Source organism: Cricetulus griseus, chromosome 4, assembly GCF_003668045.3.
Source record: "Cricetulus griseus strain 17A/GY chromosome 4, alternate assembly CriGri-PICRH-1.0, whole genome shotgun sequence".
In the NCBI taxonomy this organism is placed as follows: Eukaryota; Metazoa; Chordata; class Mammalia; order Rodentia; family Cricetidae; genus Cricetulus; species Cricetulus griseus.
Window position 1 is genome coordinate 55,193,109 of NC_048597.1, and position 14,417 is coordinate 55,207,525.

Below are 14,417 nucleotides of genomic sequence, written 5' to 3' on the forward strand. Positions count from 1 at the left end.
ATTAACAAAATTAGCAATAATAGCAGATTTCAGAAATAATCACGGTGTGCATTATCTGTATGTGGTTTTTATGCAGATGGAAACCTGTGTTTATGCAACTGGGATCACCTTATACATTGTAGTCTATACTCTGTTTTTCCCATTTAACAATATACTGCGAGGTTTCTACAACAGTGGATATTCTTAGTGTTGTAGTGCTTTGAATGGATTTATCTCTGCTTATTTAACAAATCCTCTGAGGTTAAACTTGTAGCTTGCTCCTGACTTTTCAGTAGTGTAAAGCTGTGTGAAACACCCTAACTCCACAACTTCACACTGATTTGGTCTTAGCATGTAGTCTATATGCTGGGCACATATGTACATTCATCAGTGGGCAGAGCAACCTTATGGTCTCCTGGTTCTGATAAGGACTCCCTCTTTTTCATGAAGTTGGAAACAAAGTAGACCAGATGTCCAGCTTCCTGTGGGTTGCTGAGGATAGGAAGGAGAGTGTTTCAGAGAGAATCTGAGCAATTTGGGAGTTGATGTTCCTGGTACAGGCAGAAATTAGAGTATGGAGTATATGTTGTATATGAAAAGCAACTTAACTGCTCTCATTTTTTTTCTGTGAACCTTCTATTCACTGCTGCCTGACAGTTCAAAGTTAGGACATGGGCTGCCTTATGCTTCTCTTCCTTTTTCCCTAAAGGAGTTATGGCCTCCCGTGTGACTCTGAAGTTGCCTACAGGTGATGTTGGGGCTCCTTCATCTAGACAGTGTCCCTGCTTTCAAAGTATGTTGTTATAGCATGCTTCACAGAAATGTCACCTGGACCTGCATGTCTTCATGTAGAACACAGATAGATTCATAGGGACTTGGGGGAGGGAGAGTAGGAGTTAGGAAAGAAGTGACAGGGCCAGTCCATAGGACTGTAGCCATGTAAATTCACTGAAGCCACGTCTGTAAGACCCATTGAGCAGCGTGACTTGCAGGTGTGCCGTGGGAAGGTGAGGCACCCACTTCTGTTCCAGTTTTGTGAGTTACTCCATTCACTGACATTGTGCTACTTTCTGGCCTCTGTCCTCATCTTGGCCACTCGCCAGCTCATGCTGGGCTCTGGTCATGGCGGCTCCATGGGGAGGCCTTTGTGCTTTATCTCTAACAGACATTAACTCAGTCTTTGTTACTCTGGAGAATGTTCAGGTCTCAGGAAAGCTTCTTCTGACTTCACTGCCTTTCTGACTCCAAGACGCTGTAGACAGATTTGTCACTATCCCATCTAACCTAGGACCTTGGTGACGCTTCCACAACCCTTTGCTTCTGCTCTACTTGCTATTTCATCACTAGCTCCCTTCTTAGGCTGCGGTTTTGTCCTGTTATCTTTTTGTAAATCTCTGAATATGTCCCCCAGTACCTCTACAATGTATTTTCTTGTTTGTTCGGAGGTTTTTTGGTTGGTCGGTTTTTGGTTTTTCAAGACAAGGTTTCTCTGTGTAACAGCCCTGGCTGTCCTGGAACTCACTTTGTAGACCAGGTTAGCCTTGAACTCACAGAGATCCATTTGTCTCTGTCTTCCAAGTGCTGGGATTAAAGGCATATGTCACCACTGCCTGGTCTATAATGTGTTTCTTATGTGACATTGAAATTACATGTCTGACTTTCCCCCTAAACCAAACATTCCTTGCTATCAGGAATCTTATATTATTCCCACAGTGATGATAACCTTTTTTGACACAGTTTTCAATGAATGTTAAACTTAATTAATCAGGCATGTTTAGGTGGCTAAGACAAAAATCTTCAGGAGAGATTTCAAACTTGCTTAAAACTTTAGGAATTGTTTCAGGGCCAACCCATCCACTTTGGATATGGTTAACTTACTGATTTATAATTCCAGACATGTATTGGGTGACATACATACATGCTTTGTGCCATCTCATTTCAATGATGTCTCTCTCTCTCTCTCTCTCTCTCTCTCTCTCTCTCTCTCTCTCTGTGTGTGTGTGTGTGTGTGTGTGTGTGTTTATGGAAAACAAGGTTTATTATTTAAGCTATGGAGCAGGATCTTGGGGTCGTCTGTGGAGAGTGTGCATGTGTGTTCCTACCCTGAAGTGGCCTGCTCTTACATGCCTCCTCCTACGATCATCATCCCAGATCTCTGGATCTTACGCGCGCGCGCGCGCGCACACACACACACACACACACACACACACACACACACACACATACACACACACACAGGCCTTTCTTGTTCTCTGATTTGAAAGCAGTAACAAGCCAAGCCTTTTGGTTCTCTGCAGTAATCATTAGCCCTCATTTGCCCATGTTCTTGCAGAATTTCATCACGCATGTTCCTCTTTGGGACACAGCATAGCATCTCTTTCTTCTCAGCTGCTATCTCGTTTGGTTCACATATTCTGGGACAGCCTGGACAGCAGCCATGTGGAGTAGCAATCATACATGACTTCAGAACCTAGGACAGCGGCACAGTTGCCTGGGAAAGGGATAATGCCTTGGACTGCAGTTCTATAAGCATGCTTATTACTGTGACCCTAATTTATGGATCCAGTCTGTGCTGCTGTGTTCCCGTGACATTTCTTCCACTCCTGGGCCATAACAGGAGCATGAAGTAACATGAAACAGTGGGGGTGGAGTAGGGAGAAGCCCTTCCCTGAGCATCCATTGGGACTGCTCTGTGAAGTTCCCATGAGGGTCTCTTCCCCTGAGCTTCCCAGGTGGCTTTTGGACTGTTGTTGTCGTGGGTTTGTTTGCTTTGGTGCTGTCCACATCATGTCCACATTTCAGGACATGGGGGCAAGGGCAGGAGAAGAGAGAGCATTAGAGAGGTCCCAGGCCATGTCAGGCTGACATCTGATTGAGTGTCCTCCATTATAATGCAGTCAAGGCTTGCTTTTTAGAATCAGTAACTGATATTCTTGCTGAGAATCAGGAGGGGAACTGAGTCCTAGGGAGCAAGTGTTTTGCATGCCTGAACTGCTACAGCACTGGCCTCTCAGCTCTCTCTAAATATAATAGCAAAAATATTGCTAATATTCAATAGTTGACTTGTGTTCATCACCAGCAACCTCGTGTTCAGTGTTATTCGGGGATCCCTTGCAGAAGCATTGGTCAATGATACATATAGCACGAGCACTTTAAATAACCTGATCAAGAATATGGGGAAAGTGATGGATAGACAGGCACATCTGAAGTGGTCACATTCTGGTGTTTGCCTTGCACTCAAGGATGCCAACTTTCTGTTGGGGGGGGGGGAGAATGAGGCAGTGTGAATTGCAGTTGAGGTCTCAACTCCAGATAGTATTAAGTCTTGTGAAGAATAAACAGAAACAGTTTGCTCATTAGCCGGGCTTAGAGAGGTGTTACCCACACGTTTAAAGTGCTAATTATAAGTGATCTTTAATAGAGCTAATTTAGCAGTGGCAAGTATTACACATTTCTGCTTTTTAAAAGTAGCCCATTAGCTGGGCCTTTATATCTAATATTGACTTTAGAAGTTAATATTGAAATTGGCTCCAATTAGAGTTCACGTGGAAGTATGGGAGGAGGAGAAAGATGAAGGTGGGGGTCGGAATAGGCAGAAAGGGCTAACAGGAGAGAGAGGCACAGCAGCCAGGGCCTCTGTGTGGAAGGCTCCGTAGCGCTGTGGGTCTGAGGGGCTCAGTTCCTGCAGTTAACACCAACTGTGCTTTAGGCACTAAAGCCATCTGGGTAAGAACCTGGCCCTGCCCTCAGGAGTCAGGCTAAGGTCGAGAGAGCCAGATGTGGCAGTGAGGAATGACCTGCATGAGGCCGGAGGAGCCAGCCCAGCCCGGTGTCGTGGAAAGGTAGAGAAGGTGCTGAGGGAAGGCATGCTACACTTCAGTGTCCAGAAAGTGTTCCTTCTATTCAAGGGTATGTCAGAGCTGGGAGAAGATAAACATGGACTCTCCTTTGTGTACAGTCTGCCCACCTTGGTTATTGTCCCTAGTAACTGGCTACTGCTTCGCATTGTATAAGACCTGGTCATGGGTTTAGGAAACTCAGTATTTAGCAAATGCCAGAAGAGGAGCCCTTTGTGTTCTTTTCCGTGTACACTGAAATCAGGCTAGCAGAGGACCCTGAATGTCCTTTGCTTGGGAGTTTAATGGCCAGAGAGGAGAATTCTACTGCACTGTTTTTTTTTTTCCTCCATACCTTCAGGGTAGGGAGATGGGATGACTCCAGCACTGTTTGACATTTGTGGGTGGTGAGGATGAGGATGATGGCTGGGCCTTACTCAGGCTGGATGCATTTCCAGGCTGGGGAGAGGCCTGTGGGACTCCATTGCTTTGTTTTCTTGTTAACATCCATCTGCCAGGTGTACTCCTCTTGGCGAATACTTCCTGCCTCGATGGTAGCTGTTTTAAGGAGACCTCCAAGAAATATGTTTCTATTTGCTGGGGTTTCCCACCAGGCTATTTCCTCAATAGCTCATCTGTAAAGAGGAAAAATACTTACTTGCTCCGTTTCTGCACGTGCACACTTACCTTTCTCTTCAGTTCCCACCCTGTCTGTTGTCACCCCTACTTCTTTCACTTCTCTTTCCTTCTCTTTTGACTTTGGAAAGAGAACGAGGGAGATGGGCATCTTGCCTCTGCCACTAATAGGTCCTCTGCTAACTGTGGCCCCTGTTGCAATGTCTTCACCTAAACCATCTATTCACTATACAGGAGAGACCATGTGGAAGTCTCTTCCATTCATGATTCAGTTCTATAAAGGGTCTTTACAGGGTCTTACACAAGCCACCAGCCTACTGCTGGCCTGGCTGGCTTCTGGAAGTAATTTGGAACAAACGTCCTGATGGATTCTCTTGGAACTTAGGGCAAAGGTCAGAAGAGATTTCTACCATCAGCCTTGTGTCTGAATCTCCCCTGGCCTCATCCACAGATCAGGAGTGACCTGGAGCTTGACGTCAGAGCCTACGGAGCACAACCCTGCTCTGAGCCACAGCTTTCCTCTGGGACCAGCTGAATGCTCCTCTCCCTCTCTTCTCAGCCACTTGATGCAGTTCAGAGAGCTGGCTCTCTGTGACTCCCAAGACGCATGCAGTTTCTCTGAGGATCGACTTCTGGGAATCAGACTACAGAGCTCCTTTCCCTACCTGTTAGAACCTCTACTCTGTTTTTCTATTCAGCAGTAAACTCTACCCATCCATGGCACAGTACCTGGGTCCCTGCCAATCTGTCTTATGCCCTTCTCTCATTCGAAATTTGGTCCACATCCTCTTGTGGGTGAGCCTGTCCTGACCATCCACCTCCAGCTCGCCTCTGAGCTCACTGGAACTGTGTGTGTTCAGTTTGGCTGTCCCTTTTGTGTGGCAGGCATTGTGCTAGGTGTGGGGGCAGAACAGTGAGTATGATAAGGTCCTTTCCCCAGAGATGTCAGGATCAGTTACTGAGGAGTGAAAGGGAAAGAAATAGATGCCATTCAAGAATGATAAGGTACAACTTGGGACAGTGCAACTTGATTGAGAAGTCAGGGAAACCACACAGAAATGATGGATTTGAGAGAGATTTAGTAGGCAGAGTGAACATAATTGAATGCCTGCATTGAAAAGTGTGATGGAGAGATGAATGTCTAGGATGCTACCCATGTTTCTGTTTGGGCACCTCAGTGATAGGCGGTACCCATTATCAGGTAGCATGGATACTGGATGGCTAACACCCATCATTAGGATAGCACGGATACTGTGTGGTTAGGTGGAGGGTGGGGTGGGGGGATGGAGTTCTTTATCAGAATCTCAGTATCTTTTCCTCAGACTCTGGTAGATACCCAGGATTAGGGGGAAATAGCACTGAGTATTTGGGGCTATACATTACCAGATGACAGAAAGTGGGTCTCCCCCTCACTGGGGGGACTTTCATGAAATGAGCACCATGTGCTCATGGGATGTGGTAGTCTCTGGGTTAGCACCAGTTCTTTCTTTATTCCCTATCAGGCATTGCTTGGTGTTCAAGGCTTTGTGGGTCAGGGATCAGCTGGGATAGAGAGGCATAAGTTGGCTCTCCTGTCTTTTAGGTGTTTTGATCTGTAAATACGATCACTAAAAGATGGTGTTTTGATCTGTAAATACGATCGCTGACAATATGAGAGCAAGAAGACAGATCTCAGAAAATAAGAAACAGTATTTTTGTTGTGAAAAATCAGATATTTGTTGCATGGGGCAATGGATTAAGGTACTAGATTCTGGGCATTTAATGGGAGTGGTTTACAAATACTCTCTTCAAAACAAGACATGGTCCAGTCTCAGTGGCCTGGAAGATTAATTATTAATACATATATTCTGGGTAATTTTTTATTACAGCATAGGATGTAAGTGATGGATTACAGTTAAGACCTGAATCTCTAAAACCCTGGGCAGGGGGAGGAATCTTCTTATGGTGGGTCAGTAGGAGACAGGGGAACCTTAGAGATGATAGCAAAATCCTTGATTAGACTGGGTGAAGACAGTTTCTCTGAGGCTGGATTTACCTCATAATGTGTGATTAGAGTCACTTGGGTTCTTGTTCCAATGTAGGTTCTGATTTTATGGGTCTTTAGTGGGAACTGGGATCCTAGATTTCTGTCAAGTCCTAGGTAGTAGATAATGGCCATTGCTTTGAAGAGGAAGATTCTAAGGCTGGCCATCAGGAATCCTTTTGAAGTGACACCAAGACATTGATTTAACTGCTGCAGAAAATAAATTTGTCTTGCTACTGAGCACCCTAGGGGCTCATTTAGCCAACACTGATTTGAGTGTGATTTTGATGTTTCTCTCTTCCTGGGGTCATTTATATATGAGTCTCCTTGTTGAGTGCTTATTATGTGCTAGGTAGGCTTTGTGTTAGACTGTGGTAGTACCAAGACAAATAAGAAATGGGTCTTGGTGTCCAGGGGCTTCCAAGAAAAGATAGACAGGTATGTCAATAGGACAACCAGTTGTTAAACAGAGACAGGACACCACTGCGCAGAATACAATGGGATGAACGGAAAGAAGAGGCAGGGACCTACCTGTGCATTGGGAAGTTTGTCGTTTTAGTGGAGGAATAGGGCTCAGACCCACTTGAAGCAATGTTGAAAAGCTTACACAGTCACTCTTAAATAAGTGCAAATTGTGGAAGCATGACTGAAAACCAAAAGGAAATAAAGAGCAGTCCATGGGTTTCTTGGCAGCTTACACTTTTGAACAATCACCAAATGCTCACTCAGTTGTTTGTTTCTGTGTTTGTTTCAATCAGGATTGCTTTCTGGAGGAGATTGGCATGGAGCCCAAGCACTCTGCTTCCTTAAGGGAGTCACTGCTTTCCCAGGCCCAAAAACCCATGGGCAGGGCCCATGGCACAAGGCCCGGCCCTGCTCTTCCTTAAGGCCAGAAGTACAGGCTGGGTGCCAGAGTGAGGACCAATGGTGTTTTACATATGAGAAGCAATGAGGAGGAAAATGTGAGGAGGACCAGGCAGCAGTGTGAGCATGTTGCTCTAGGTGCAGGGCAATGAGCAGCAGACACAGGGCTGGGAAGAGACCCGAACTGAAGGGTCCTGGGGGGATGCTGGTGGTAATTTTTACTTCCTTAATAGATGCAGAGTGTTTCAACTTTGCTAATTAACAGAACAGCAGGCTTGTAATTCTGACAGCAGCAGGACATGAATGTGGTGGGCTTAGCACTGAAAGCTAGCCAAGCATGCCTTTGTCCTTAAGAGAAAGCACAACACCCACATTGGGTCAGGTCCACAAGGGTTCCTGCTGACTTGTTTTGTTTTCCCCATATAGGGCTGCCAAGGAGTTAGGGGCTTTTATTTCTTCTCAGGCCTTCCATAGAGGTAGTAATGGATCTTCTGTTTCGTAAGGACAAAGCTGATCTACCATTGGTGTAGTGTTCATAGGCTAATAGTGTTATCACATACACTTTGTGTCAGAAATAACAGTTGTGGTGCTAGCTGCCTCCTGCAAGGCATGAGTGCTTACAGAGTTCTTCTATCACTTTTCTTCCATTTCAGCAACTGGTCTACCTGCAACAATTCTGGCCCCTGGCTGATCCAAAAACAGAATGGGCCAGGAAGCCAGGGAGGAGTTGTTCTAGTTTTACAAAGCACACTGAGACTAAATGAGGAATTCGCTTTCAATACATCCTTTCAAAACACGTTGCTCTGATAGTGATTTGATTGTGAAAGCTGATAAATATGAAGAGGGAACTTAGAAAGGTTTAGAGCATTAGAGCTGAGAGACAGACATCCTGGAGAGCATCTACTTGGATCGCTAGGGTTTATATGACAGGTGATGCCACTGGCTTCGTGCACCTCATTTTAGGAAGGGGTAACTTTCAGTCACTTATTCTTTCATCAAATATTTATTGATCATTTACCAGGAGTCTACTGGGATGTGTACCTGATAGTGAAAACATGTTCCAATTTCATTGGTCCTGTTTGAGTTAGCTGTCAATGAACGTACCCTTTATTATATATTCTAACAGCTGGTTTCACAAGGGTCCTGGGGGAATTCATACATAGGCTCTTCAGCCAGTGCAAATAGGTTTTATATGCAAGGTCACCAGTTTCTAAGCCCCTGAGCTAATTAGTTTAGCTCTACTTGGCTTTACATAATGCATGTATTGTTGAAAAGTTATTTGTAATTCAATTTTTGGCAAATGAAAAACTGATTTAAACCACTAAGGGAACTTTTATTTAAAAAGACCCCCAAGCAAATGCCTTTATGATGTGAAAAATCTTGCTGCTGCAGTTGGGAACGATTACTTCCTAGTAATGGGTTTAGTAAATCTGGGTACTTTGGGAGTTCTTGTGGTGGGCACACAGTCAGGCACATGGCCCAGCCATAGTCTGAACTGTCTGGGGAGGCCTCTGGCCCAGGAAATGAAAGGTTACTAATCTTAGACAGTTCAAGATTGACATTTACCAGAGTCCATGATCACTAGCTACATGAAGGAATGGCTTGCCATCCTCCCAGTCCTGGACCTTGAAGAGAGAAGGAAGAGAGAGAGAAGGATGAGACTAGGGTTTCCCTCTCTGTAGCTGAGGGGGAAAACCCAATCTTTCCATTAAGTTGCCAAGGCTGGTCTTGAACTTGTAACCACCCTGCCTTGCCCTCTTTCATAGCTGGGGTTACAGACCTGCATCACAGCCCTGGCTTACTTTGAACTTTAAATAGTCTAGAAAAAAGGCAGGATAGAATTTATTTTTTATATTAGTTTTTTTATAGAAATTAAGTGTTCATACTGATGTAAAGAGTTTTTAAAAACTGAGGAAAATATATTTCACTTGTAAAAATAAGTTTTTTGATACTGTAATGTCATGAGGCAAAGGTGATTGAGAAGCAAAAATGTTTTCATGCTGTGTGAGGAAGAAAAGAAAAAAACAGAGCAAGTCATAGGAACTATCTGTAAATTTGGTAGTAATTGATGCTAATTAGTACCTTTCATGAGATGTAATAGTTTTTGGTGTGGGAGATAAGATTTGAGCCTTGCTATCTGAAGAAACTAAGGGTAGGAGGTATAAAACAAGGCTTGGGTCTTTGAAGTCAGAACTCTCTTTGTCAGTGTTTCTTTTTTCTTCACTGCAGCTCAGTGAGCCTGCAGCTATTACTCCGCATCAGATAGCATGTGTCAACTTCTGAAAAGATGTAATTGCTGAATAAAAGGTTCACTACATCAGGGAAACATGAAAAGGTAGAAAGAGATGAAATGGTCAGACACTGGAAATGTGATTGGGGTTAGATTATGACCTCTGACCTTGGACGCTGGCATTTCGTGACATACCTCTTTCTCTCCCTTGGTTGGGTGTACATGGGGCATGAAATTTCCTCTTCCCTGGGCTATTGAACTAATTCCTGGTTTGTTGATAGAATTCATATGATGTCAAGAGAGACTGAAGGTAGAGAAAAGCTTGTTTCAGACTTGGCCTTACAGCGTGTGGACAAAAATGCTAGAACAGTGTTCATGATCCCTGGCTCTATAGCACTGAGCTGATAGAACTGCTTTCTTGTGAGAACCATTGTATGATGTCTTAATGGTGATACACAGCAGAGACCCCAGAGTTCTTGTGGGACACTCAGGTTAACTACCAGGGTCACAGTGGGCTAGCCTGGGGTTTTGTGTATGTGTAAAAGCTGGTCCTCCCTTCCCACACTCTTCATATGGACTGAGTTGCCCTTTCAGGGCTACAGTTTTTCTAGTAAATCTTTTTTTTCCAATTTGGGTAAGTTCCTGGTGTCTGCCTCCAGCCCCCTAATAGGAACTTGGCTAGACCCTGGAAGAAATTTTACAACCAAGAAGTAAGAGTAAAGGACCAGACCGACAAAGTACACTTCTTCAGGAGATTCTATGGAGGACTAGTGGTAACATTAGGGGTGAGGGTGGATGTCATCCCTATTTTGCTTGCAGCTATTGGGTTTTTGTAGGTTATTTTTCCCGTGTGTAAAATGAAGTCTAACAATTTATTCGAAAGAAGATGTCATTCAGGATTCTGTAAACTATTTTGATATCAGTGAACTAACTCACCAGGTACGAACTACATGCTGTCTGTGTGACAGTGTGCTAGGTGCTAGAGGTGCAAACATGCTTTAAAAACATCTTGCGATTTTCAAGTCACTCAGCAACCACAGGGCATCTGATGCTGTCCTTGGGGCATGAAGTTTACTACTTGGTGTGTGTGTGTGTGTGTGTGTGTGTGTGTGTGTGTGTGAGTGTGTAGCCGGGAGGGGGTGACTTGAACTGTTCTCTCTTGAAAAGGGCCAAGAGAAAATGGCTTTAATCCCATTATGATGGGGATGCTCCTTGTATTGGGCTGGGCTACAGACCTGTATAAGCCCAGATGATGGATCTGGGAGACTGAGAGTGGGACCTTGGGACCTAAACGATTGCAGACATCTTTATCCTGTTTCTGTTTTCTTGTCCTACAGGATCTTTTCGGAATGATGGTTTGAAAGCTTCTGATGTCCTTCCCATTCTAAAGGAGAAAGTGGCCTTTGTGTCTGGTGAGTATCTGCAGATGTTCCTTGAGCTGTGTGTCAATGTGCTTGTGTACACACACACACACACACACACACACACACACACACACACACACTCACCTCTGCGGACCTGTGAGAGGAGAAGCACTGGCAGTTAAGCTTGTAGCAGCTTCTTCCTCCCTACGGTGCCAGGCTCAGAGGTCTCTGATCTCACCTGGAGATTCTAGAGGACACTTGCAACAGCAGACATGTCCACATGCACCTCACACACTGATGCCTGATTTGCCCCCTCTGGCAGGGCCATTGTGGCACTGTGAGAGGTTCCAGTAGGAAGAGAGTATCCACTCCACATGTTCTCCAGAGTTTTGTCTGCTGTTTCTTAGACTTCTCCTTATCTATTTCCTTAGCACATAGAACTCAAGTGTTTGTATTCTCAGGTTTTGTTCTTGGTTTGCTTGTTTGTTGTTTTCTGAATGGTAATTTCCAAATATTTATTCCACACATCTCTCCCAGCCTATCTTATGTACCTGGGCCTCTGGGCATGGAATTTGGGCATCAGCTATCTTCAGCCTTCAGGCCAACAACTACTGCCTCTTGCAAATAGTTTGACTGGAACATAGATATGTGTTTGGTTAGGTATAATGTTTGTTTCCCATGATGTCACAAACTTGGCAGCTGAACTGGAGACCTTCTGGATCAGAACTTGGCAGACCCTGGGCCTGAGCTGGGTGGTGACAGTGGGAGCAGCGCAGAGTCCTCATCTTGAGAGAGAGGTCCTGGTGCTACATCTCATAGACAGTGCCTTTATATCTGGAGACTTTGTCTTGTCTGTGTGAATGGCCATGCAGCCACAGGGCATGAGTGAGCATGCTCCCATATATAATGACTCACCCCACAGGCGCTCAGCTGATGTGTCAACCATAGTAGAGAGAAGGGAGAGAAGGAGAGAGGAGAGGGGATTCCTCTGTGGAAAGGGAAACCATATTTGAGTTGTCTTCTCCTTACCAGAAAGGAGAAGTGCAGTGTGGTATGGGAAGGGAGGCAGGCCTGTGCCAGGTACACAGGAGCCTTTTTCAGAGACATGCATCCTCAACAGTGGGTGAAATGGTATTTCCTCACAGTTGTTGCTGTTAAGACAACAGAGATCCAAAAGCTGCCTTGCCCTGCTGTGTTAGGTAGTGAGCCCCTCCTACTGAGATGGAGAAGCATAGCAGAACAACCTTCAGGAGGATCCTGCGATGTGATTTCAGCATAGAGGCATGCGTGTGGCAAGTCTCAGGCTGCACTAGGGTTTGGAGTGCTTGCTGAAGTGTGGAAGGAGCCTGTGTGGAAGTCCTAGTGGTCTCCGTGCATCGATATGTCCCAGGCCTCATACCCTCGTCTCCCAGTACAGGCTTGCAGTCCACTTCCTTCAATTTTTATGGCCCTCAGTCAAGATGATGTCCTTCCTATACCCTGAGTATCCTGCTGATGTCCCTGTTTATTTCATGCTAAATGTTTTCCTTCCCGAGGGTGCCTTGATCCTCTCCTCTCCAAGTTACATTCCCTCCTCCAGAGGCCTTTCTAGACTTAGCCCATGGCTTCTGACACCACCTTGTTCAGCATCCATCAGGGACTGTGAAGACAGACATAGTGTGTTCTGACATGAGGACCCTTGTCTGCTTGTTTATGGCTCATTTTTCCTATGTACAGTCAATTAGAATGTGAATGGGGCCCAGCCAGGCCTGGGAAAGCCCATTAAGACATAGGGAGTTACCTTTATGGGACTCGTGGAAGCAGTTTGCTATGAAAGCAGTCAAGGATAAGCCAGGCAGGAACTTCCTGGAGAAGGTAAGGGGCCTGGCAGTATGCCACTCACTGCTGTGTGCCTGCACAAGCCCAGCCTGACTCATCCATGCTTGTCAGGAGCTTCCGGGCTTAGGGAATGTTGCCCTCCCATGCCTGGGAAGGGCACTGAGGGAGATTGGGAGATGATAACTGACTGCATCTAAAAAGGAAAACAAAACAAAAAAATGATTTCTCTATTCTATGTACTCAGAGTCACAAAACAAAACATAAAAATAAAACCAAGTAGAGAACCCACCCCCTCGGTTAAATATTGCAGTGTGGCAGTTGTATTTCATTCTGAGAGCAAAGCAAGGAGCATAGTAGGCAGAGAAATGGACCATTAGCTGGGCCCGCCCTCTTCTGCCAGCATCTCAGTTTTGGCCAGGTGAAAGAAAGCATGTTGCCATGACAACGGACATCTGGAATAGGCCAGGGCAGCCCAACCACTTCTGTATGTGGGCATGTGGGCGTGTGTGAGAGTGGCTGTGTCTGTCCCTCGGTGTGTCTCTATTGTCCCATTCCTGTCCCATCGTGCTCCATGGCCCACAGCTGTGGGTTCCTGGCCTCCAAGTCACAGCACCCATATATATATATCTCTTCTTTCTGCTCAGCCCTCCTGTGTAGAAGCCACTGCCTCTCAGGCTCATAGAATCTTTACATGCTTACCTGCTGCCTTTGGCCATCTCCTGGTTTTTCTTCTCTGGTTTTGGATCCCTTGCCATCTTTTCCCAATGTTCTTACTGATGCTCCATGTTACTGGAAACAACCTTTTATACTCTGGACCCCAAAATTTCAAAGTGTGTTCCATAAGGCAATGTTTGAAAATGAGGAAGGAAGCTTGGGAATTGCTGAATATTAAATTCTCCAACCCTCGACTTGGACCAGGCATCGAAGCACATTAGCCTTTCAAGGCTCTGTAAAATCCTACAATAACCAACTTTATCTAGTCTAACCTGGCATTTGCAACTACAAAATAACCTTGTTCCTTTTAAAAATGCGTGTGAATACATTAAAACCCTGCAGAGCTATTGTTATGTGAATCCAACTTTTGATATGCTTCCTGAGGTGTGTCTCCCTCCCACACTACTCCCATCTGCTACCCTAACTGAAGCCTGGTACCTCCTCAGAGTGTGAGGTCCTCCCCCTACTTTAGTCAATGAAACAATGTCTCTCACTTTGGGCCTTCCTCCTTCCCCAGCCCTGCTTTCCTGTCTATCGGGAAAGAGAGCCATTGACATTTCTACAACAGCCAACCACCCCACCCCCATTCTCTGCATCCTTATCCTGTAGCTCCTACCACCAAAGTGTTGCACAGTTAGGTAAAGGGCAAGAACTCGTTGCACAAGTGAATGGTGCCACTGATGAAAGATCATGCCACCATCTGTGATGTTTTAAATGTGCCTATGTTTCCTCTCATTGAATAAGCAACGACTTCAGTATTGGAGCGTCATGCTCATCTCTGCTTCTCTCCTTTTAATGTCAGTATCCATCTCAGTTATCAATGATGCAACTTCACGGATGATCAGCCTCCCGACTCCAGAATCTAACTTCATCTTACTGTGGTCATCCATGATCGTGACCTCCGTATCTGTCTGTAGTTTTGTTCTCTTGCCTTTGACCTTTCCGTTTTCCCC

At 45.2% G+C, this 14,417-nt stretch overlaps 1 protein-coding gene across 4 annotated transcripts in view; it reads left to right on the forward strand.

Moving 5' to 3' along the window:
• LOC100757073 (kalirin) overlaps positions 1–14,417 on the forward strand; it is a 528,077-nt gene that overhangs the window by 106,226 nt on the left and 407,434 nt on the right. For all 4 annotated transcript variants that reach the window (XM_035444595.1, XM_035444596.1, XM_035444597.1 and 1 more), the window contains exon 2: positions 10,906–10,980. In XM_035444595.1, the coding sequence (XP_035300486.1) occupies positions 10,906–10,980 (75 nt within the window). The remainder of the gene's footprint in view (positions 1–10,905; positions 10,981–14,417) is intronic.